This window comes from Salmo salar, chromosome 20 (genome assembly GCF_965601325.2).
Source record: "Salmo salar chromosome 20, fSalSal1, whole genome shotgun sequence".
Taxonomy (NCBI): Eukaryota; Metazoa; Chordata; class Actinopteri; order Salmoniformes; family Salmonidae; genus Salmo; species Salmo salar.
The window spans coordinates 47,389,432-47,412,578 of record NC_138310.1 but is presented as its reverse complement, the minus strand read 5'-3'; the positions used below and the strand labels follow the sequence as shown (position 1 = coordinate 47,412,578).

The window sequence follows — 23,147 nt, the reverse complement described above, 5'->3', positions numbered from 1 at the left end:
TGCTTTGCCACATTTTGTACAGTATTACTTTAGTGCCTTGTTGCAAACAGGATGCATGTTTTGGAATATTATTTTTCTTTAAAGGCTTTCTTCTTTTCATTTGATCAATTAGATTAGTATTGTGGAGTAACTACAATGTTGGTGATCCATCCTCAGTTTTCTTCTGTCACAATCATAAAACTCTGTAACTGTTTTAAAGTCACCATTGGCCTCATGGTGAAATCCCTGAGCGGTTTCCTTCCTCTCCGTCAACTGAGTTAGGAAGGATGCCTTTATCTTTGTAGTGACTGGGTGTGTTGATACACTATCCAAAGTGTAATTAGTAACTTCACCATGCTCAAATGGATATTCAATCTCTGTTTTGTATTTTGTTACTCATCTACCAATAGGTGCCCTTCTTTGCGAGGCATTGGAAAACCTCCCTGGTCTTTGTGGTTTAATCTGTGGTTGAAAGTTACTGCTCAACTGAGAGGACCTTACAGATAATTGTATGTGTGGGGTACTGTCACGAGAATTTTCAATCCCAATGATAATAACTAACAATTATTAAAGCTTTGACTAATTCCCGAGGTTTGTAAGACCCAGGGTTTAATAATAATTAGGCCAAGACTCAGTTTATGCAAAAGGTCCGTACAGTTTATTCAGAGAACGTTCTAAAGACAAAATACAAAGAACATGTCATCTTATACTCCCTACTTACGCACATACCTACACACAAACAGTAGATCGCCTACGCACATACATACACACGAACAGTAGGTGGGATGTATCCTTCCCCATAGTTCTCACCACTGTTTATCACTACCAAGCTGGCAGTTCCATTCCCCCGAGATTAGAGGGACCTTGACAGGACTCCCTGTCCTGTCGTAAGTTTCTCAGATTTCTAGCCAGGTCAGGTCATACACAGTTTAATTGTTCTCAATATCTTCTTAGACACACACACATTTCTACTTGTCTCGACTAAACCTTATTAGACTGAAGTTTATCATTCTAATTCATTATACATGTTACAGAATCGAATGATTACTAATAGTTACGTTTGTCTAATTATTCATTATATATGTTACATAATGTCATAATTACGTTTCAGGGTGGAATTGTTTAGTCATTACCTTTAAGCATATAAATTCCCTTATCAGGTACAGAGATAAGGTAGTCATTCAAAAAATCATGTTAAACACTATTAATGCACACAGAGTCAGTCCATGCAACTTATTATGTGACTTGTTAAGCAAATGTTTACGCCTGAACTTATTTAGGCTTGCCATAACAAAGGAGTGGAATACTTATTGACTCAAGACATTTCAGATTTTCATTAATTTGTAAAAAAAATTCTAAAAACATCATGGACTTTATTCAAAGTGTATAGGCCAGTGACAGAAAATCTAAATGTAATCCATTTTAAATTCAAGCTTTAACACAACAAAATGTGAAAAAAGTCAAGGGGTGTGAGTACTTTCTGAAGGCACTGTACATGGGGTACAGTACCGAGTCGATGTGCAGGGGTACGGGGTAATTGAGGTAGATCTCTACATATAGGTAGTGGTAAAGTGACTAGGCAACATTATATATAGTAAGCAGCAGCAGTGTATGTGATGAGTCAGAAGAGTTAGTGCAAAAAGAGTAAATACAGATAGTCTGGGTAGCTATTTGCTTAACTGTTTAGTAGTCTTATGACTTGGGGGTAGAAGCTGTTCAGGGTCCTGTTCATTCCAGACTTGGTGCATCGGTACCGCTTGCCGTGCGGTAGCAGAGAGAACAGTCTATGACTTGGGTGGCTGGAGTCTTTGACAATTTTTAGGGCCTTCCTCTGACACCACCTGGTATAGAGGTCCTGGATGGCAGGGAGCTCGGCCCCAGTGATGTACTGGTCCGTGTGCATTATGCTCTGTAGCGCCTTGCTGTCAGATGCCAAGAAGATGCCATACCAAGCGGTGATGCAGCCAGTTAAGATGCTCTCAATGGTGCAGCTGTAGAACTTTTTGAAGATCTGAGGGCCCATGCCAAATCTTTTCAGCCTCCCTTTTCAGGGGGAAGAGGTGTTATCGTGCCTTCTTCACAACTGTGTTGGTGTGTGGACCATGTTAATTCTTTAGTGATGTGGACACAGAGGAATTTGATACTCTCGACCCACTGCACTACACCCCCATCAATGTGGATGGGGGCGTGCTCGGCCCTCCATTTTCTGCATTCCACGATCAGCTCCTTTGATGTTGAGGGAGAGGTTGCTGCCCTGGCAACACACTGCCAGGTCTCTGCACTCATCCCTATGGGCTCATAGTTGTCGGTGATCAGGCCTACCACCGTCATGTCCTCAGCAAACTTAATGATATGGTTGGAGTCGTGCGCGGCCACACAGTCGTGGGTGAACAGGGGACTAAGTACGCAACCTTGAAGGGCCCCAGTATTGAGGGTCAGCGTGGCGGATGTGTTGTTGCCTACCCTCAACACCTGGGGGCAGCCCGTCAGGAAATACCAGATCCAGTTGTAGAGTGAGGTATTCAGTCCTAGGGCCCTGAGTTTATTGATGAGCTTGGAGGGCACTATGGTGTTGAACGCTGAGCTGTAGTCAATGAACAGCATTCTCACATAGGTGTTCCTCGTGTTCAGGTGGGAGAGTGTGGTCTGGAGTGCAATAGAGATTGCGTCATCTGTGGATCTGTTAAGGCGGTATGTGAATTGGTGTGGATCCAGGGTGTCTGCGATAATGGTGTTGATGTGAAAGCCGGCTTAGTAGGATTTGATTCGATCTTAGTCCTGAATTGATGCTTTGCCTGTTTCATGGCTCGTCGGAAGTCGTAGTGGGATTTCTTATAAGCATATGGATTAGTGTCCAGCTCCTTTGAAAGTGGCAGCTCTAGCCTTTAGCTCAGTGCGGATGTTGCCTGTAATCCATGGCTTCTGTTTGGGATATGTACATACAGTTACTGTCGATGCACTTATTATGAACTTATTAATGAAGCCGGTGACTGATGTGGTTAACGCCTCAATGTTATCGTATGAATACCGGAACATTTTCCAGCCTGTGCTAGCGAAACAGTCCTATAGCTTAGTATTCGGTTCTTCGGATCACTTTCGTATTGAGCGAGTCACTGGTACTTCCTGTTTGAGTTCTTGCATGTAAGCAGGAATCAGGAGGATGGAGTCATGGTCAGATTTGCCAAAGGGAGAGTGAGGGAGAGCCTTGTATGCGTTTTCAGGTGCTGAATCATACGCAAAGTACAGACGTTAGGAAATGATCAAGAATAATAACCTTCCGACGCCACCACCACCGGTACATGACGTCTTTGTGTCTGAAAATCAATTTTAAAGTCATTCAAAAAGCAGACATGTTTTGACACGCTCAGACGAACAGTCGATAGCAGAGTTATCCACAATCAACGCTAACTCCTCCTTCTCCTAGCACAAATCAGGGCCTACTCTCCTTAGAGCTGGCTTAGCTGGACATCCAGGTCATGGCAGTTAGACTGTGTGTGTGTGTGTGTGTGTGTGTGTGTGTGTGTGTGTGTGTGTGTGTGTGTGTGTGTGTGTGTGTGTGTGTGTGTGTGTGTGTGTGTGTGTGTGTGTGTGTGTGTGTGTGTGTGTGTGTGTGTGTGTGTGTGTGTGTGTGTGTGTGTGGTGTGTGGGGGGCTGGAAGAATGGATCTGGGGTCAGAGGAGCTAGCTTGTGTGCTAGAATGACCCTGTGACTGGCCCTCAGGTGTGTTTAGAGCAAGAGAGAGTCAGGTTTATAACCAGGGTCACCACAGGTGCAGAGGGCACATGTTCACGTGTTGGACGTGTTAACATACTGCTTGTTATTGAGTGGGTGGAGGTGGCAGTGAAGGTTTTATTTATTTATTTAACCTTTATTTAACTAGGCAGGTCAGTTAAAAACAAATTCTTATTTACAATGACGGCCTAGGAACAGTGGGTTAACTGCCTTGTTCAGGGGCAGAACGTCAGATTTTTACCTTGTCAGCTCAGGGATTTGATCTAGCAAACTTTCAGTTACTGGCCCAACGCTCTAACCACTAGACTACCTGCACCCCTTATGAATAGGTAGCTAATGGACGAATGAGACTGTGAAGGTGCGGGTTAGAATATCACGTCGCTTCCATCTTTCTCTATGCTGGTCATAAGGGTGTATTGAGGTGGGTGGAAGAGGTTGAGATTCAACCAGTGGATGCGAGAGCTTCCACTGAAATGACAGTACTCCAAAGAGAATTCCAGAAAATCTGTTCACTGTGTCAATAGTGCCAAAAATGATGACAGGCGTGATGAATGGAGTGAAAATAAAGAAGTTGAAATGTTCCAAGTTTTAAGCAAGGCTTCGACCACTGTGGGTCCTGACAAAGAGTACGAGGCGTAGACCATGAATGGAGAGATGGAGACAGTGGCATCTATGACGTATGATCAGTGTACTAGGCTACAATTCACTCAAGAGAATCAGGCAGATACAGATGTTCAGTTAGGCTATTCACTGAAACTGTACACTTGAGGACATGACTCATCTTTAGGAAAACACTCCTAAACACACATCTCAATGCTGGTAATATCAGCCATTATGGTGAACTTTAGGCTTCAGTGTGAAGGCAGTTGTGTCCATTGAAATCCTATGGATCCTAGACCAGAGGTTTGCTGTTTGCTTTGTGTGACATCCTTCAGCTGAATGGCAGATATCAATAGACATCCTGCACAGTTTTTCTCATAATCTTGTATCACAGCGTCCCCACCTTGTCATAACTATCCCCCAAACAAGTCCGGCACGGCCACTCTCACACGGTCCTCCCCGCCATTCAATACCATTACATTACCCCTGAAGAATGGACACCATCTGAATGCATTGTTCCCCCTGCTCATTACGTGGTGTTGAATGGCACTGGACTGGATTGACGGCTGGGGCCGTGTCGCCTCTCACCCATCCTCTAACACTCTCACTGGGAGAGTTAGGTGATGAAGGGGAGGGGTGGAAGGTGGGAGAGTGTAATTCCAGGGTTTAGGTTTCACGTTGTGGTCTTTGTTGGGGGGAGGGAGGTGGAGGTCGTGGGAACGAAGGGTCAGCCTAGTCATTCCCAAACGCACCTCTCCCTTTTCTCCTCACCCCTTTGGTGTGAACCCTCACCCCTGCCCTGCCTTCTAAACTGTACTCCCTTTTCCGTTCTGTTCCCCAAGAACAGGGGAGACACAGGGAGGAGGATTGGATGGCATACGTTAAGACATATAATTAAGAGAAGTGAATTGGCTTTTTACATGAGAAGGCGTAACCTCACTTCCAATTTAAGGTAGAGGCATGTTTGTAGCTCCAGGTCTGCCCCATATAATACCACAGTTTATCACAGACCTGCATGTCTGTCTGGGCTATTTAAGATAAGACATCCAATGATGAAAGTTATCAATACGACAGTGTGTTTACCCCTTGAGATTATACTAATACTAAGTCAAAGACAATATCATAAATTTATCCCATGACTGCATGGCCATAAGGCAGGGGAGGTAACCGTGAGTGTGCTGTTAGCTCTGTAAACACTTCAATTGGTTCAGCTGGAATTATTTTGTACACACACACACACACACACACACACAATGCTCTTAGTCTTGCACAACCGTGATGGCTTTCTGGCCTTTTCACTGCAGGAGCAACCGCAGAGACATATGAAGTGTTCCATAAGTGTCAAACCAGAGGAGGCTGGTGGCAGGAGTTATAAGAGGACAGGCTCATCGTAATGGCTGGAGTAAATGGAATGGAGTCACACACATGGCTTCCATGTGTGTGACTCCATTCCAGTCATTACAATGAGCCCGTCCTCCTATAACCCCTCTCCCTGTCCTTGCCCAACAAAAGCCTTCTCTGTAGACCTGAGACACGGCTATTAGATCTCAAAGTCCATGCCTTGGGCTTGGCCGGCCCTGGTGAGACACACACACGTGTGCGCACACCCGCGGTCAGATGATGGATTTCCCCCGCACCCTACCCTGCTCTATTGGCGGACAGCCCGTATCTGTTAAAGTTCAGAGAGGTGTGAATGGGTCAGGGTTGGTCATTGTTGCTCCGGTACAGAGGCGTGGACTGGAGGTGGCTGGCAGGAATACGAAGGGCCAGTTGAGGGTGGGAAGGTATGCACTTACCGTGGTGGCTACCGCACCACTTACCGTGGTGGCTACCGCACTGCTTTGTATCACATTTACGTCATTTAGCAGACGCTCTTATCCAGAGCGACTTACAGTAGTGAATGCATACATTTCATACTTTTCTTTTCTTTCTCCGTACTGGTCCCCCGTGGGAATCGAACCCACAACCCTGGCGTTGCAAACACCATGCTCTACCAACTGAGCCACACGGGACCATCACCTTACCTTTACGTAAACTGGGTCCATTCAGACACCAAGTGGCGCAGGACTGACCACGTAGCGGATCTGCCTTGGCTCCAAGGGGAGCAGTGGAGGTGGTTACCTGTCCCACACTTGCCCTCTCACCCTCTTTGGGGAGAAGAGCGGACCAACTCGTCTGGGTCTGGTCCAGTGAATGGCTTTGGTTCTCTACACAATAGTAATTGATAGTGGGCGTATGTGTGCGCACATCTGGTGCCCCCCCCCATCCGCCCTGCTGAAACCTCATTAAAAAGCCTTGCTGTTAATGAGCTATAGGATCATAGAGCTGCCTTGTCATTAGAAGGGGCAGGGCCAAGGCTATAGGATGCTGGTGCAGTAAGCAATTACAATGCTTCCCCCAATGCGAGTTCAACCCCCTGACACCCAGTACCCCCTAGAAGCCTTCCAGCTTGCCCATCCCATCCCAATTCCCTGGATATGTAGCCTTCCTACCCATACTACATAAAGTTCAACTGGCCTACAGATTGTGTCCCGTCACCGCCTTTTAGGAACTCTTTCGGTTGGTGTTAGTTTGATCTGTGTGGGTCGTTTCTCTGTGGACTGACTTCAGTCATCCTGAGTTATGAATGTTTAATGTCACAGCACTGGATGAGGGACCCTCTATGCTCGTTTACATCCGTCTGATGTTTCAGGAGCGGGTTCGCCATTCCTACACTGTGTGAGACCGAAATGCGCACAAGCACACACAAGAGAGAGAGATCGCTTTGCCTCAATTCTTTAATAAGACTCCTCATAACCAGGTCAATGACAAAATGGTGTCAAGTTTACAAAAGACAGTGGTGTAGTTAACCTCATTGTAGTCAGCACAGACAGAGGAAACTCAGTTTCCCAGAATTCTTGGTTGAGTTTGAGGCATACAGCACAGTCAATTGACGAAATCAGTGGCAACGACATCTACGAGTGCCATTCTATGTACATAACATTGGTCCCTGAACAAGTATACGCCGCTCATGTCCATCAAATCGTACACATTTTACACACAACGCAAAGAATTGTTTTTTCAAAGTGTCCAAAAACAAGGGTTCCCTGCCGCCAGTGTATATTGACATCAATAATAATAATGTAAGTCACAGTAGTCACAAAATAGTTGGTGACACTTCACTCAAACCATGTTCTCAGCCACTACAGCTAAAAGGTTAGCCACTGTTATCTTGCCTTCCGCTGCGTGCATCGTTGTCGCAGGCACAGGCTCCGTTTCCAAGCAAATAAAACAGCTTGTCATGTTTCGGTTATAGTTAGCGAGGCATTTGACCGAAAGTTCAAGTCAAGTGTTACCAAATAATTTCCCTGCACACACAGTGTTACCCACAAAACTCTCCCACCCATCAACAAGCCATTTACTATAGCTCTCCAACCTGTAGTTTCATTTGCCAACCACTAACATGCAGTGCCCATAAATAAAGGACACATTTCCAATGGCAGCAAAACATGCATACGAAAGCTTCAAGGGGTTCAGCGTTTTATGAATGTAAACAAAGGAAAGAAAAAGATACCCCAATTATGATGTACAAAAGGAAATAACTCCAAACCTGTTTCATTTGAAGTAAAATGGCAGTTTTTTATGCTTAGCAGCTAAGCTAGGAAAACTTCAGCAGATGAGATTTATACACATCAATAAAAATAACATCCATACACACAGAGGAACAACTGAACTTTGCCGGGCCTTCGCGAGCATTGTAAACTTTACGTTAAGTGGCAAGTGTTGTGACAAAAGCACATTTAAAAAGGATACTGAGAAACTGCAGGCAACCTGTGTTTGGGTTTGTTTCCCCTTTGACCCCATCTCTGTCCAAACAACAAGTCTGTGGATGAATTAGAGCGCGACAACCACCCTGTCAGTTGTCACCACAGCAACAGAACAGGATATGAAAGACTCACTATCATAGTAATCTCATGCCACTAGATATAAAAAAAAATACAAATAATTACAAGCCTTTTTTTGCTTTCTACATTTGACAGTTCTGATTGGTAATCATCATTAGTATGTTGACTGAGTGAACCAATCGATTGACCACAGGTGTCCACTTCCTATATTGTGCTGGAGCAGGGTGATCAACTTCCTGTGTTTCTGGTGGACTGTGGTGGTTGACTTCCTGTTCTCAAGTCCCATTTGCCGCCCTCCTTTCCATTGCATGTCAGGGTTTTGTGCTGTGGTCTAAGTAGGCGGGTTTGCATATGCTAATTATCAGCTCGGGCGAGACGTGATGTACCTCAGCATTGCATAGATAGGGAATTAAGAGGAGAGCAGGGTTGGTACCTAGATTCCAGTATGAACTGATTCCCAGTTGAGTGCTAGGAAAGGTTCACTACAATTCTATGGATATTTATGTTGGTCAAAGTGGTTGGAATGAGTGACAGTCCAAGCCAGTGCTTTTGAATGTCTTGGTCAGTGTACAAAAGTGTGATATGACGGCTAAAGTGGACCAGAAGTTTACGCCAAGCCCACGTCCGCACTGCCTTCAGTAGAAAGCTCACCCACACTTTCCTCCACTACGGCTGGGCTGACAGTACCATCCACCTCCCCTTTCTGGTTCTCCTCAGCCTCCAATCCCATCTCCTCCATGGCAGCCATGTTGTTTTCTGTCTGGTCCGTACTGGCTTCATCCACCTCCATCTTGATGACCACCCTGTCATCCATTTTGACAAGGGCCCAGTTGACATCAGCTGCGCTGGCCTTGGTGTAGGTCCCGACGCTGGCATGGCTCAGCCCGTGCACCTTCTTCAGGTGTTTCTCCAGGGTGGCGTACACAGTGAAGGGCACCCCGCACAGCTGGCACAGGAATGGGGCGCGGGCCCCGTGTGCGCCGTGGGTCTTCATGTGTCGTGTGAGCTTGGAGCTCTGGGCGCATGCGTAGCTGCACAGGCCACACTGGTAGGGTCGTTCTCCAGTGTGGCTGCGCCGGTGCACCGTCAGGTTGCTGCTGTTCCGGAACTGTTTCCCACAGTACTCACAGGCCTCCTCCTTCTTCTTCTTCCCTGACCCCCCGTCATTGTTACCACTGTTACTGCTGATGACGCCGTTTCCTCCTCGCCGTTCGCTCTCCCTCTGCCACTCCTGGACCACCTCGCTGCTCCCGCCTGCAAGCCACTCCTTCTCGCCATCCGCCATCTCTCCGTCCCGCTCGCTCTCCCACTCCCCCCCTACCTGAGCCCTGTCCTCCCTCTCCGGCCGTTTGGGGGTGCAGTTTCCGCTGGCAATGCCACTCTCCCCACTGCCCCCAGTCTCTCCGCTTTCCAGTGACCCCTCTGAGGGGCTGGCACAGGGGGACGCATGCTGGGGCTCCTCTTGTCCCTCCACCTCATCGTCCGCCGCTTCTCCCTGGGGTTGGAACAGCCTGAGCAGGCTCATGTCTGGACCTCCAGGCTGGGAGGAGAGAAGGATCAGTCCAGAGTCTGGGGAGTGATGCTTGGACAGGGACACCTCAGAGGTCTCCCTCTCTCCTGGTTCTCCACTCAACACCCCCTCTCCTGCACCCTGCATTACAAATCTCCTCATCCCCTGCCGACCTACCTCATCCTCCCCTACCAGCCCCACCTCCTCGTAGCCCACTCCTCTACCCACGCCCGTCTCTCTGCGGTGACTCCTCATGTGGCGAGCCAGCTGACCACTCTGGGCAAAGGCCTGGTCACACAAGCCACAGTGGTAGGGCCGCTCACATGCGTGGGTCCTCCGGTGGGCTGAAAGGCTTCGTAGAGAATGGAAGCTCTGGCCACACAACTCACAGGGAAACCCCGCCTGGATGGGCCCGCACTGGGGGAAGGAAGAGGCGGCCGGGGGGGACGGAGAGGGGGCCAGAACACCAGCAGTGGTGTTACCGCCCTCAGCCTGCTCCCTCAGACAGAAGTTGAGGGCCTGTCGTTCTCTGGAGGAAGGGGTGGAGCTGGCCTGAGAAGCTGGCCTGTGGTTCTGGCGTGGACGGAAGATGTGGGGCAGACGCAGAACGGAAGGGTGGAAGGCGGTGGCCAGGGTTTGGCTCAGTTGACAGGGATCCAGGGTGGCTGCAGGTTTGGAGTACTGGTGACCCCCTCTTCCCATCTGCTCCTCCTCATCCCTCTCCCCGTCCTCCTGGTAGATGCTGAAGGAGTGTGTGTGCTGGGCGTGTTGGAGCAGGGCCCAGGCAGAGGGCAACACACACTCACACAGCTGGCAGGTAAAGCAGGACGGCTCTTCTGTTACAGAAACAAACAGTTAGTAAACAAGCCAAACATTTTCTTGATCTGAAAAATATGTAAGGGTTCTCAATAGGTTTTATTAAAACAGCACACATCAGACAGTGGGAACTATTGTGGATAGCTAGAATATAAAAGAAACACAGCATGAAAAGGCAGTCTGGTTAGGGCAATGGTTAGGTGCAGAGAAACTAAACTTGTTCAGTCAGCGAAGAGTGAACGACTACAGCAAGAGGGAAGATGCTTAACATTCTCTGGGTCAGGTCCACAGGAAAAGGTAGTCTGAAGTTCAAAAATATATATTTAAAAAAAATGCATTCTTCCTGCCTCTCTTCCTTCTTGAGACAGAAGCCAAGGAGAGAGGGACACAGAGATAGCGAAAGGCTGTTGATTGGACCAGAAGCAAGGGAGAGATGAAAGATGAAAAATATGAAAGATAAAAAAAAAAGGAAGGACAGAGACGGAGGCCAGCAGAAAGGGGAGATGGATAGTTAAGTACATCTGGAGACATTTTTTAAACGTGGTTAGCTTTGTCTCTTAACCGAGAACCACTCTCCAATTAAGCTGCAAATTGCTAATTAGCGGAACCGAGAAAACGAAGGCTTTATGTAAATCAGGGACTGACTCAGCCAGCTTGACAAAATGAGGCCTTTTTGCATAAATCTAAATTGGAAAGAAGATCCTAAAATTGAGGGGGGGGGGGGGGGGGAACTGTTCTATTTTTTTGTAATGGTTCAAAGCCGATTCTGGTATAAGCCTCTTTCTTGTTTCCTGAAGTCAAAATCCTTATGTATTTTACTGGAGGGGGAGGAGAGAAAAGATGAAAAAGAAAGCAACTCTTTCTCCCTCTCCACCTCTCTGCCTGGAGAGGATAGGAGACATGGTAGACGCATCCTTTAACTTAGCTCGAAGAGATGAGTAGAGTAGGAAAGAAGTTGATAAGATGAGAAAGATAAAAAATAAGGATGTAGCAGTGCCGGTCGAGAAACACCACAAAAATGTCACCCCTTGGATTGTACTTCAGACCCATCCTCCCACCCCTCAGCCTCCCCTAACCCTCCAAATCTCTCCCAGATGGGGGGGGGGGGGGGGGACATTTTATCTCAGGGTCCTGGAGTGAAACACAATACCCAGACAGTTTCTCATTCGCTCTCTTTTTTGTAAGGATTCCCATTTGGCCCGGGGGTCGCACTTGAATATTAAGCAGAAGCAATAAGTGCTAATTAAAAATGCAGATTGGCTAGGAGCACTAACGAGCAGCAGACAGAATCGCTTCTCCCGAGGGAGAGAGAGGGAGGAGAAAAGAGTGTGGGGGGGAGATTGGAAGAGGGCAAGCGAGAGAGTCTGTTGAAGATGAGGGGGGGAGAATAATGTTAGAGATGAGAAGAAAAAAATAAACAAGTAGAATAAATACCAAATAAAATGAGACATAATAACCCATCACATTCTTCCATCTCTCGCTATCACATACACACTAGTGTGAAGGGACACCTATCCGTTGTGGGATAACAGCTCTTTCACTTTGAGTCATCTTCCTCAAGCAGACATTCATTGTGGCGTGTATTCATGGAGGCGAAGGGAAGCCAGGCTTCTACAAAACATTCAAAAATAGTATGACTGTTGCCGACCATAGCACTTAATGCAAGTGAAGTCAGTGAGCATTTAGCCTCCCTTGATATAAAAGTATAAAACAATAGTCAATCAGCGTTGAGCTAAACTGAGTGTACTCAACTATGAATGGTCCTGGCACACCCAAAAAAAAAAAAAGTCAAGTGAAGTCAGTTTGGATTTGGCTTCCCTCTAATCACATCGAGAGCAAAACGTCATTGATAGAAGAAAAAAACTTTAATTGTTGCATCTTGTTGTCCTCCGTTGGCAAGCTAGCTAGTTAAAATTGTCCCTTTCCTAAATTAGCCATGGATGGAGATAGGGATTTGGATTACCGCGGCGATTCTGATCCAACCATAAATCCATACACTGTTCCCCTGGCCTGAGAGGATGGAAGTCGAACATGTAGCTAGATGTAGAAGGCTAATGTTAACTAGCTAACGTTGCCCATGAATGGAAGTTAGGCTAGCAAGGAAGCATTTTAGCCAAGTAGCCTAGGACAATAAAAAAAAATTAAAGCATTTCCTGTATGACAGAGTCATAGACCGTTTTGTCAACATGAAAGAGAGGACGGCAGGGTGAGTCCAAAAAAATGTACTTCAACGAACGCACACACAAGAAATTAGAACAATGGACATCATATTTAGCTTCCGTTGAACTAAATTGTTTTTGGAATCTTTTAACATGTGTGATAATAGGTTGCTTCTTGTGTAAATATTTTCTGTCTGGATTTTAATGATTTGTATGATCTGTAATGATCTGGATTTTAATGATTTGTATGATCTGTAATGATCTGGATTTTAATGATTGTTAATGGTTCTAACATAGGTGATAGCATAGATGATTTGATGATGTTGAAATGGTGCTGGAATATTGGAGGCAGCTCCTGTTTTCTTTGTGACTTGTAGTAACTCTGTGGTTCTAAATCATTAGTTGTTTAATAGTCCGAAAATGTCGGAAACATTAACTTCCTTGACCATGCTGTAGGTCATGTAAAGCCATATGCTTTCACCGGACAGAGGTTGCTCTCCAGTTTAGTGATGAAACAAAAGGTGTGGTTGAATTTATTCTGCCACTGTGTCTTCTTATTGTTTCGGCCAAAAGGTGTATATCACACACTACCGTTCAAAGGTTTGGGGCAATTTCTTGCATGGAATAGCTTTTATTTCTCAGAACAAGAATACACTGACGAGTTTCAGAAGAATGTTCTTTGTTTCTAGCCTATAATCTAACCCACAAATGCTGATGCTCCAGATACTCAACTAGTCTAAAGAAGGACAGTTTTATTGCTCCTTTAATCAGAACAACAGTTTTCAGCTGTGCTAACATAATTGCAAAAGGGTTTTCTAATGATCAATTAGCCTTTTAAAATTATAAAACTTGGATTAGCTAACACAACGTGCCATTAGAACACAGGAGTGATGGTTGATGATAATGGGCCTCTGTACGCCTATGTAGATATTCCATTAAAAAAATAAAAATGTTAAACGTTTCCAGCTACAATAGTCATTTACAACATTAACAATGTTTTCTGATCAATTTGATGTCCTTATTTTTGAAAGAAAATTTAAAATAACATTTCTAAGTGACCCCAAACGTTTGAACTACAAAAAACAAACATTTCTCCCTTGTGCCAGTGCAAAGATACCATATACAGTGTAGAAAAGTGAGAATAATTTAGCTACCATATGAGTGATGATATACTGTGAATGAAATGGGTGGGTCAGAGTTTAAACAAATGAACAGTAGACAGTGAGACCTACCCATCTCACGGTCACAAGGCATATGAACTAATAGGTAATAGAGCAAACACAATTTCATCTTTCCACGTAGGTTGTAATGTTTTTTGGGGGATGGGGCTTCCCCAGTGATTTTACCCACGCACCGCTACTGCATGTTCACTCTCCTTCCCACAGTCAGAAAGCCCTACAACACGTAGCGCATACAGTACTGTATTAAATCCAAGCACGTTTAACTTGAGTTACTTTAAAAAAAAAAAGTCCAACGCAGACGTTTTTATTTCAATATCCAATCATTTTGGGGTAAAAATGTAGTGCCTTACTGTCATTGTTTTCAATTAAAATTGTCAAAAAGAAACAAAAATAGCTTCTTGGCAAAGAGCAATTTGGTAAGCAAGAATTTAGCTAGGACTGTCTAGGAGTGGTCTAAGTGGGTAGGGAAAACTGAAAACTAGCTGTTATTGGCAGAGAGGTTGGAAACAACTCCATCCCACCAAAACAGGCTGAAATTCCAGGTGGTCTTTTTAAAACAGCTGTTACACCAATAGAGAATTGTCGTCATTTTCACAATATCGCCGTATTATTCCAACATCAGTGTGGAAATATACAGCACCAGTCAAAAGTTTGGACGCACCTACTCATTCCAGGGTTTCTCTTTATTTTGCCTATTTTCTACATTGTAGAATAATAGTGAAGACATCAAAACTACGAAATAAAAGTAACACAATAACGAGGCTATATACAGGGAGTACCCGTACCGAGTCAAGTGTGCGGGGTACAGGTTAGAGGTATTTGTACATATAGTTAGGGGTGAAGTGACTATGCATAGACAATAAACAGCAAATAGCAGCAGTGTACAAAACAAATGGGGGGGGGGGGGGCAATGTAATAGTCCGGGTGGGCATTTGATTAGTTGTTCAGTAGTCTTATGGCTTGGGGGTAGAAGCTGTTAAGGAGCCTTTTGGTCCTAGACTTGGCGCGCCGGTACCACTGGTGCGGTAGCAGAGAAAACAGTCTATGACTTGCGTGACTGGAATCTGACAATTTTATGGGCTTTCCTCTGACACTGCCTATTATATGGATCCTGGATTGCAGGAAGCTTGGCCCCAGTGATGTACTGGGCTGTACTCACTATCCTCTGCAGCGCCTTACGGTCAGATGCCGAGCAGTTGCCATACCAGGCGGTGATGCAACTGGTCAGGATGCTCTCGATGGTGCAGTAGAATTTTGAGGATCTGGGGAGACATCCCAAATCTTTTCAGTCTCCAGGGAGGGAAAAGGTTTTGTCATGCCCTCTTCACAACTGTCTTGGTGTGTTTGGACCATGATAGATCGTTGGTGATGTGGACACCAAGGAACTTCCCACCGTGAAGCATGGAGGAGGTGGTGTGATGGTGCTTTGCTGGTGACACTGTCTGTGATTTATTTAGAATTCAAGGCACACTTAACCAGCATGGCTACCACAGCATTCTGCAGCGATATGGCATCCCATCTGGTTTGTGCTTAGTGGGACTATCATTTGTTTTTCAACAGAACAATGACCCAAAACACACCTCCAGGCTGTGTAGGGGCTATTTGACCAAGAAGGAGAGTGATGGAGTGCTGCATCAGATGACCTGGCCTCCACAATCACCCGACCTCAACCCAATTGAAATGGTTTGGGATTAGTTGGACAGCAGAGCGAAGGAAAAGCAGCCAACAAGTGCTCAGCATGTGGGAACTCCTTCATTCCCCATGAAGCTGGTTGAGAGAACACCAAGAGGGCGCAAAGCTGTCAAGGCAAAGGGTGGCTACTTTGAAGAATCTAATTTTGATTTGTCGCCTTAACCAACATTTTTTAGGTTACCACATGATTCCATATGTGTTAATGTCTTCACTATTATTATACAATGTAGAAAATAGTCCAAAAAAAAGAAAAACCCTAGAATGAGTAGGTGTCCAAACTTTTGACTGGTACTGTATATAAAACACAGGAAAATCATGTTTTTGACATCACTGGGTTATTTTTTAATGTAGTTTTTTAATTTCAGCTTTATTTAACAAGATAGGCCAGTTGACAAGTTCTTATTTACAACTGCGACCTGGCCAAGATAAAGCAAAGCAGTGTGACAAACAACAGAGTTACACGTGGGATAAACAAAAGTACAGTCAATAACACAATAGAAAAATCTATATACACAATGTGAGCAAATGGAGTAAGGAGGTAAGGCAATAAATAGGCCTTAGTAGCCAAGTAATTACAATTTAGCAAATCAACACTAGTGATAGATGTGCAGATGATGATGTGCAAGTAGAAATACTGGTGTGCAAAAGAGCAACAAAAAAAAGTAAATTAAAACAATACGGGGATGAGGTAGGTAGTTGGATGGGCTATTTACAGATGGGATGTGTATAGCTGCAGCGATTGGTAAGCTACTCAGAAAGGTGATGCTTAAAGTTAGTGAGGGAGATATAAGTCTCCAACTTCAGTGATTTTCGCAATTCGTTCCAGTCATTTCTCTGCTGCCACTGGAAGGAAAGGCGGCCAAAGAGGTGTTGGCTTTGGGGATGACCAGTGAGATATACCTGCTGGAGCACGTGCTACGGGTGGGTGTTATGGTGACCAATGAGCTGAGATAAGACAGAGCTTTACCTAGCAAAGACTTCTAGATGACATGGAGCCAGTGGGTCTGGCGACGAATATGTAGCGAGGGCCAGCCGACGAGAGCATACAGGTTGCAGTGGTGGATGGTATATGGGGCTTTGGTGACAAAATGGATGGCACTGTGATAGCAAACTGGACGCAGTCTGAGTAGTGTTGAAGGCTATTTTGTAAATGCCATTGCCGAAGTCGAGGATCGGTAAGATAGTCAGTTTTACGAGGGTATGTTTGGCAGCGTGAGTGAAGGAGGCTTTGTTGCGAAATAGGATGCCGATTCTAGATTTAATTGTTGATTGGAGATGCTTAATATGAGTCTGGAAGGAGAGTTTACAGTCTAGCCAGACACCTACAGTTGAGGTCGGAAGTTTACGTTTAAGTTGGAGTCATTAAAACTCGGTTTTCAACCACTCCACAAATTTCTTGTTAACAAACTATAGTTTTGGCAAGTCGGTTAGGACATCTACTTTGTGCATGACACAAGTAATTATTCCAACAATTGTTAACAGACAGATTATTTCACTGTATCACAATTCCAGTGGGTCAGAAGTTTACATACACTAAGTTGACTGTGCCTTTAAACAGCTTGGAAAATTCCAGAAAATTATGTCATGGCTTTAGAAGCTTCTGATAGGCTAATTTACATAATTTGAGTCAATTGGAGGTGTACATGTGGATGTATTTCAAGGCCTACCTTCAAACTCAGTGCCTCTTTGCTTGACATCATGGGAAAATCAAAAGAAATCAGCCAAGACCTCCACAAGTCTGGTTCATCCTTGGGAGCAATTTCCAAACGCCTGAATGTACCACGTTCATCTGTACAAACAATAGTGCGCAAGTATAAACACCATGGGACGCAGCCGTCATACCGCTCAGGAAGGAGACGCATTCCGTCTCCTAGAGATGAACGTACTTGGGTGCGAAAAGTGCAAATCAATCCCAGAACAGCAGCAAAGGACCCTGTGAAGATGCTGGAGGAAACAGGTACAAAAGTATCTATATCCATAGTAAAACGAGTCCTATATCGACATAACCTGAAAGGCCGCTCAGCAAGGAAGAAGCCACTCCAAAACTGCCATAAAAAAGCCAGACTGCGTTTTGCAACTGCACATGGGGACAAAAATCGTACTTTTTGGAGAAATGTCCTCTGGTCTGATGAAACAAAAATACTTTTTGGCCATAATGACCATCGTTATGTTTGGAGGGAAAAGGGGGAGGCTTGCAAACCGAAGAACACCATCCCAACCGTGAAGCACGGCAGTGGCAGCATCATGTTGTGGGGTGCTTTGCTGCAGGAGGGACTGGTGCACTTCACAAAATAGATGGCATCATGAGGAAAGAAAATGTGGATACATTGAAGCAACATCTCAAGACATCAGTCAGGAAGTTAAAGCTTGGTTGCAAATGGGTCTTCCAAATGGACAATGACCCCAAGCATACTTCCAAAGTTGTGGCAAAAAGGCTTAAGGACAACAAAGTCAAGGTATCGGAGTGGCCATCACAAAGCCCTGACCTCAATCCTATAGAAGATTTATGGGCAGAACTGAAAAAGCGTGTGCGAGCAAAGAGGCCTACAAAACTGAGTCCGTTACACCAGTTTTGTCACGAGGAAATGGGCCAAAATTCACCCAACTTATTGTGGGAAGCTTCTGGAAGGCTACCCAAACGTTTGACCCAAGTTAAACAATTTAAAGGCAATGCTACCAAATACTAAACTTCTGACCCATTGGGAATGTGAGTGATGAAAGAAATAAAAGCTGAAAGAAATCATTCTCTCTACTATTATTCTGACATTTCACATTCTTAAAATAAAGTGGTGATCCTAACTGACCTAAAACAGGGAATTTTTACTCTGATTAAATGTCAGGAATTGTGAAAAACTGAGTTTAAATGTATTTGGCTAAGGTGTATGTAAACTTCCGACTTCAACTGTACATGTTGTCATGCACCATTGACTCATTTCGTTATCAAAAGTGATCTTGTTTTGCTTGGTGGAGATACGGTACAGCTCTTGGGTAGTGCACGTGGGTAGCTCTGTTGTAAACGCCTGTGGGCACGAAGAAGAAAAAAAACACACACAGAGAGAGAGCGAGAGCAATACCACCATGAAAACAAAGCAGCTAGAGATAGAGAGTGAGTTAGAGAGAAAAAGAGAGAACATGTAAAACAGGCAGCGAGAGACCGAGAGATAGAGAGCTGTTGAGAGAGAACATGAAAAACAGGCACTAAGCGAAGAGACCGAAAGAGAAAAACAAGAGAAAGACACGGACAGACGGAAACAGAGCATGCAGCAGTCCCCTGAGCGTTACACAAAGGAAGGAAGTGCAAGTGGCTGTGTGCGTGCGTGTGTGTGTGCGTGTGTGTCTGAGAAAGAGAGTGTAAGGGTCCCAGTTCCAAAAATATGCATATGAACAAAACATAAAAATATATTTTATTGTCACATACACAGGATAGGTGCAGTGAAATGTGTTGTTTTACAGGGTCAGCCATAGAAGTATGGCGCTCCTGGTGCAAATGAAGGTTAAGTGCCTTGCTCATGGGCACATTGATGGATTTTTCACCTGATCGGCGTGAGTATTCGAACAAGCGACCTTTCGGTTGCTGTTTCTACGCTCTCACCGCAAGGCTACCTGTAGCTCTAACAGTGGCTACCTGCCGCCCTAAGTCTCATCTAAATGCAGATGATTGGGATGCCCATCTGATGGACAACGTACACCTGCACTGAGAAGCCATGCAAACACACCAGAACGATGGTGACATTATCCTTTTAAACATGTTGTGAAGTATGACCACACCATAGCCTGTTGTGACACTATCTCATCGTCCCTCTCAGCTTAGCACAGCCAATCCTCCAGTGAGTGCAGGCCGTGTTATTGCGTGGCCAGAGAGCACTGTGCCTTGCCCTACGTGTTTACCTGGCCACTTCACCTGAGAGAGTGTGTCAAGGAGATAGAGGGGAGCTCAGGTGCATTGGAGCCCTCAGGGGCCCCCTGGGGCCTCAAAACACTGCTGCCTAACCTTTCCACACAATTACCCAGCACGTCGCTAACTCAGAGGCCTCCGCAGCACAGCAACGCCCATTTAATGAGCTGGACTGGAAGGGGGGAGAAGAAAACAAAAGCAAGAAATATATATATTTTTTAAAGTAACTAATTAGGGACCTGCCGGCACTCACCTGTTCTGTTAGGCGCCACCTTCACACTATGCTCCTCCCCTCTGGACCTGTCCGTCACTCTCCTCAGCTCCACGAACCCAGCCTCTACCTGAGTGACAACACCGCGTTGCTGTGTTCGGTGGGCTGGGGAGGGAGGGGTGTGAGTGTTGGGGTCGTGATTCCGGGAGTGGCAGCCCCCCTGTTTGTGCTGGATGAAGGCCAGGATGCGGGCGAGAGGGAAGGCCTGATCGCACTGCCCACAGGTCAGCAGGTCACGACTCTCCTCACGACCCCTGACCTGGGGAAGGGACCCCCACTCCTCTAATAACGAAGGAACGGCAGTGTCCGAGGGCTCAGGGGCATCTGAGAAAGATGAGTGAGGGAGAGTTAGATAAAGAAGAGGGGGAGAGTGTGAAAGTAATTAGGGCAGGGGAGTGTTACTGGAAAGGCGGCAAAGACAGAGAGAGGAAGATGAACATTTAAGAAAATAGCAATTACTAAGAACTTGTATTTTTTTCCTTCATGTCATCCTGTAAGATCTTACAACAGGGAGACCATGGGTGGTCAGACACCATGTTGATTGGGCAATTGCTGATATGGCCTTCAGAGAAAAATGTCTTAAAATGCTACTTTTGATGCTGAGCCACTCCACCGGGGCTACAGTGGAAGTCAGGCTATTCCAGTCAGCCGACACTGACCAATTCCCCCCAACCGCTCCTTTCTCCGAGACGGCAGGCTGCATGATGTGTTCACTGACATCATTGCTTAGTAAAAAATATATATTTATAGTGAAGTAAAAAATATATATTTATAAATGGATACCAATCCCTGAACGTTAACACCTGTCAACACAATTTCTCAACAACTAGGCAAGGAACTGACCCGTTTTTGAGAAAGTGAGAGGCCATGACTTGAAGATGTTCAGATTCACTCAGGGTTTGAGGCCAAATGAATCATGATCACTAAAGGGAGTTTATGAGTCTAACATGAGATTACTAAAATGAAATGTATGGTTTAGATTTTAGCACCTCGCAGGGATGTAGCCTAGTTTCAGATTCAACTTTAATTTCAGTCTTTCTCATCAGAGCCATAAACGTAGGCTACAAAAGAACACGTCCATGACTCATTTATGACCCATGTACACTCAGCCAACAGCAGGGATGGTTAACGACCGTTGGTCAGGTTTGGAGTTGCTCCAGACAGAGTTGTTTGACTGGTCCTCAAAACTCGATAAAAGAGTGGAGGGAGGGAGTCAATACGGGCATGTACACACACCTTAACGCTTGGAAGGGCTTCACCTGCCCGGACAAGGCCGAGTACAGGACAGGTACAGACAGTACAGTCGCGCTGAGGAGCTCACCGGTGGTTACTCAAAAATGTCACCTTTCCTGTTTCAGTGCAGACAAGCTAGGCGCGGTTGCACGAACACCATGAATAGTCAAGGCGTGTGGTCAAACTAGACTCTCGACTGGCCTTCGTTAGGGAACAGAGAAAAGATACATGTTTCTTTCAAAGCACTTCAGTGTTTTAGTCAAACGCGTGCCCACGGTGCCCTGGAGAAGAAAAACGATCTCAACATAACCCCGTGGCTTAACCAGAGCCTTGTATCCTTTTGACATGAAACTATAGATCATTATGATGGCCTACATAGGCCTAGTCAAAAGTCAAGTGTATGGGGGGTATCCAGGATATATTTTTGAAGAAACTGGGATAAGTGGAAGAGGTCAGCGGGGTTGTTGTGAGGGCAGACTGTATCCAGCTCCTCTCTCGCCTGGTCATACACGTACGGTGTCTTGAACACGCGGTCTGCCCCACAAGGAAGCGTACGCGTGGGCAAAACAGGAGATCATTCAAACACAAAACAGGAGATCATTCAAACACAAAACAGGAGATCATTCAAACACAAAATAGGAGATCATTCAAAACAGTCTCCACAGACAAGACAAAGAAAACCCAGAAAAAAAGACAGTGGGCCAGCAAGGAAATAAAGTATAACGCCGTGTCCCCTTTTTTTTTTAGAACCCAGAGCAAAAATGTTCATTTATTACCTATGCTTAAAGCGACCTGTTGTGTCGCCTACGAACATATTTCATTTATTTTAACTGTATTTGTTACAAAACTGAGTGTGGCCTATATATCAGCTATTTAAAAAAAATATTGATAAAACTTTTATCAATGATTCAACTTCAATGTCAAGGTGCGCATACCATCATAGCCTGACTGATACAACCCCCCCCCCCACCGACCAAAAATATAATATATATAATTGTAACATGAATAGTTTGTATATGAAATACATAATATTCATATAGGCTACCTCTTATTAGGAAACTATGGACGTGGCCTCTCAGCTTACCTTGAATTGCACTCAGGTGTTGCGGTCGGCTGCCTTGTTTGCGTCTGGACATTCTGCTAAATCACACCAGTCAATGTTCTGCCGGTGCATCCACACTCCAAATCGGAATCGATTTTTTTTTTTTTTAAGTATCAAGTTGATAAGAATAGCCTTGACCGAATGACTGTCTAGCTCTATGGCACGGACGGGACGTCGTCGTGACTAACTGTGCACCAGCCAGTGTTCAAGTTCAGGCTACCAGCCCCACACAGCGGAGGAAAGAAGGGGCAGGGGCAACATAGGCGCCGCCCGCCACTATACCTCTCCGACCCCGAACCCGCCCTCTACACAATGTCACACACACACAATTTGTTTTACAATCCGTTTAGGTACCAAACAATTGATTGGCATTCAAAATCACATATCCCTAACTCCTAACCCTAAACTAGACTTCCTTGTGGGGACCAGAAAATTGCCTCTACTTGTCCTAATGTTCCTTGTTTTACTATCCTTGTGAGGACTTCTGTTCCCCACAAGGATAGTAAACACCAAAAACATAATACACACACACACTTTCTCTCACACACACTCCTCCTGCAATGGTGTCATCGTAGTCTAGACTGGTTTTGGCTTCTATAAGCAATCAATATTACAGGCCTATTTATTTCAGGAAGTATTTTATTCAATGATATGGAAATGCGCTTTGCAGAATACATGGGATGATGGGAGGCAACAATAGGATTTTACAGCTGCACAGCCACTTCCTCCTTGCACCCCTAGCCTCTATGCAGCCTACTGGTTCTAGCTGCCTGCTGAGGATGTGGGTGAGGAGGAAGTGGCTTTAACAAGGCAGCTGAAGACAGGTGTTCTGCTGTCCGGCTGGTTTCGAAACCAAAGTAAACGGTCTGTTAGTTTCTCCTTTCGTTGCTCACCAGACGGGACATAAATACAGTTGCGGGGAAAACCCATAGGCCTGACCTTAAACTTTTACAAAGACAAAACTAAGTAGCCTAAGCTCTAGCCTATCTTGTTTGGAAAATGATTCAGACAGGTTAGGAGACAATATAGCTACCAAGTATTGTGGTAAACATTGTAAATGGCTAGCTGCAACAACGTAACCAGCACGTTTGAC

The 23,147-nt window shown here is 45.2% G+C and overlaps 1 protein-coding gene across 1 annotated transcript; it reads right to left on the bottom strand.

The window, feature by feature from the left end:
* Positions 1-8,505: 8,505 nt before the first annotated feature.
* On the bottom strand, positions 8,506-22,291 carry LOC123729228 (uncharacterized). Its single transcript, XM_045703506.2, has 3 exons — positions 22,037-22,291; positions 19,702-20,043; positions 8,506-10,541 (listed from the first exon to the last, which is right to left on the bottom strand). The coding sequence occupies exons 1-3, from the start codon at positions 22,086-22,088 to the stop codon at positions 8,803-8,805; spliced, it is 2,133 nt and encodes a 710-aa protein (XP_045559462.1). The 5' UTR covers positions 22,089-22,291; the 3' UTR covers positions 8,506-8,802.
* Positions 22,292-23,147: the final 856 nt, after the last annotated feature.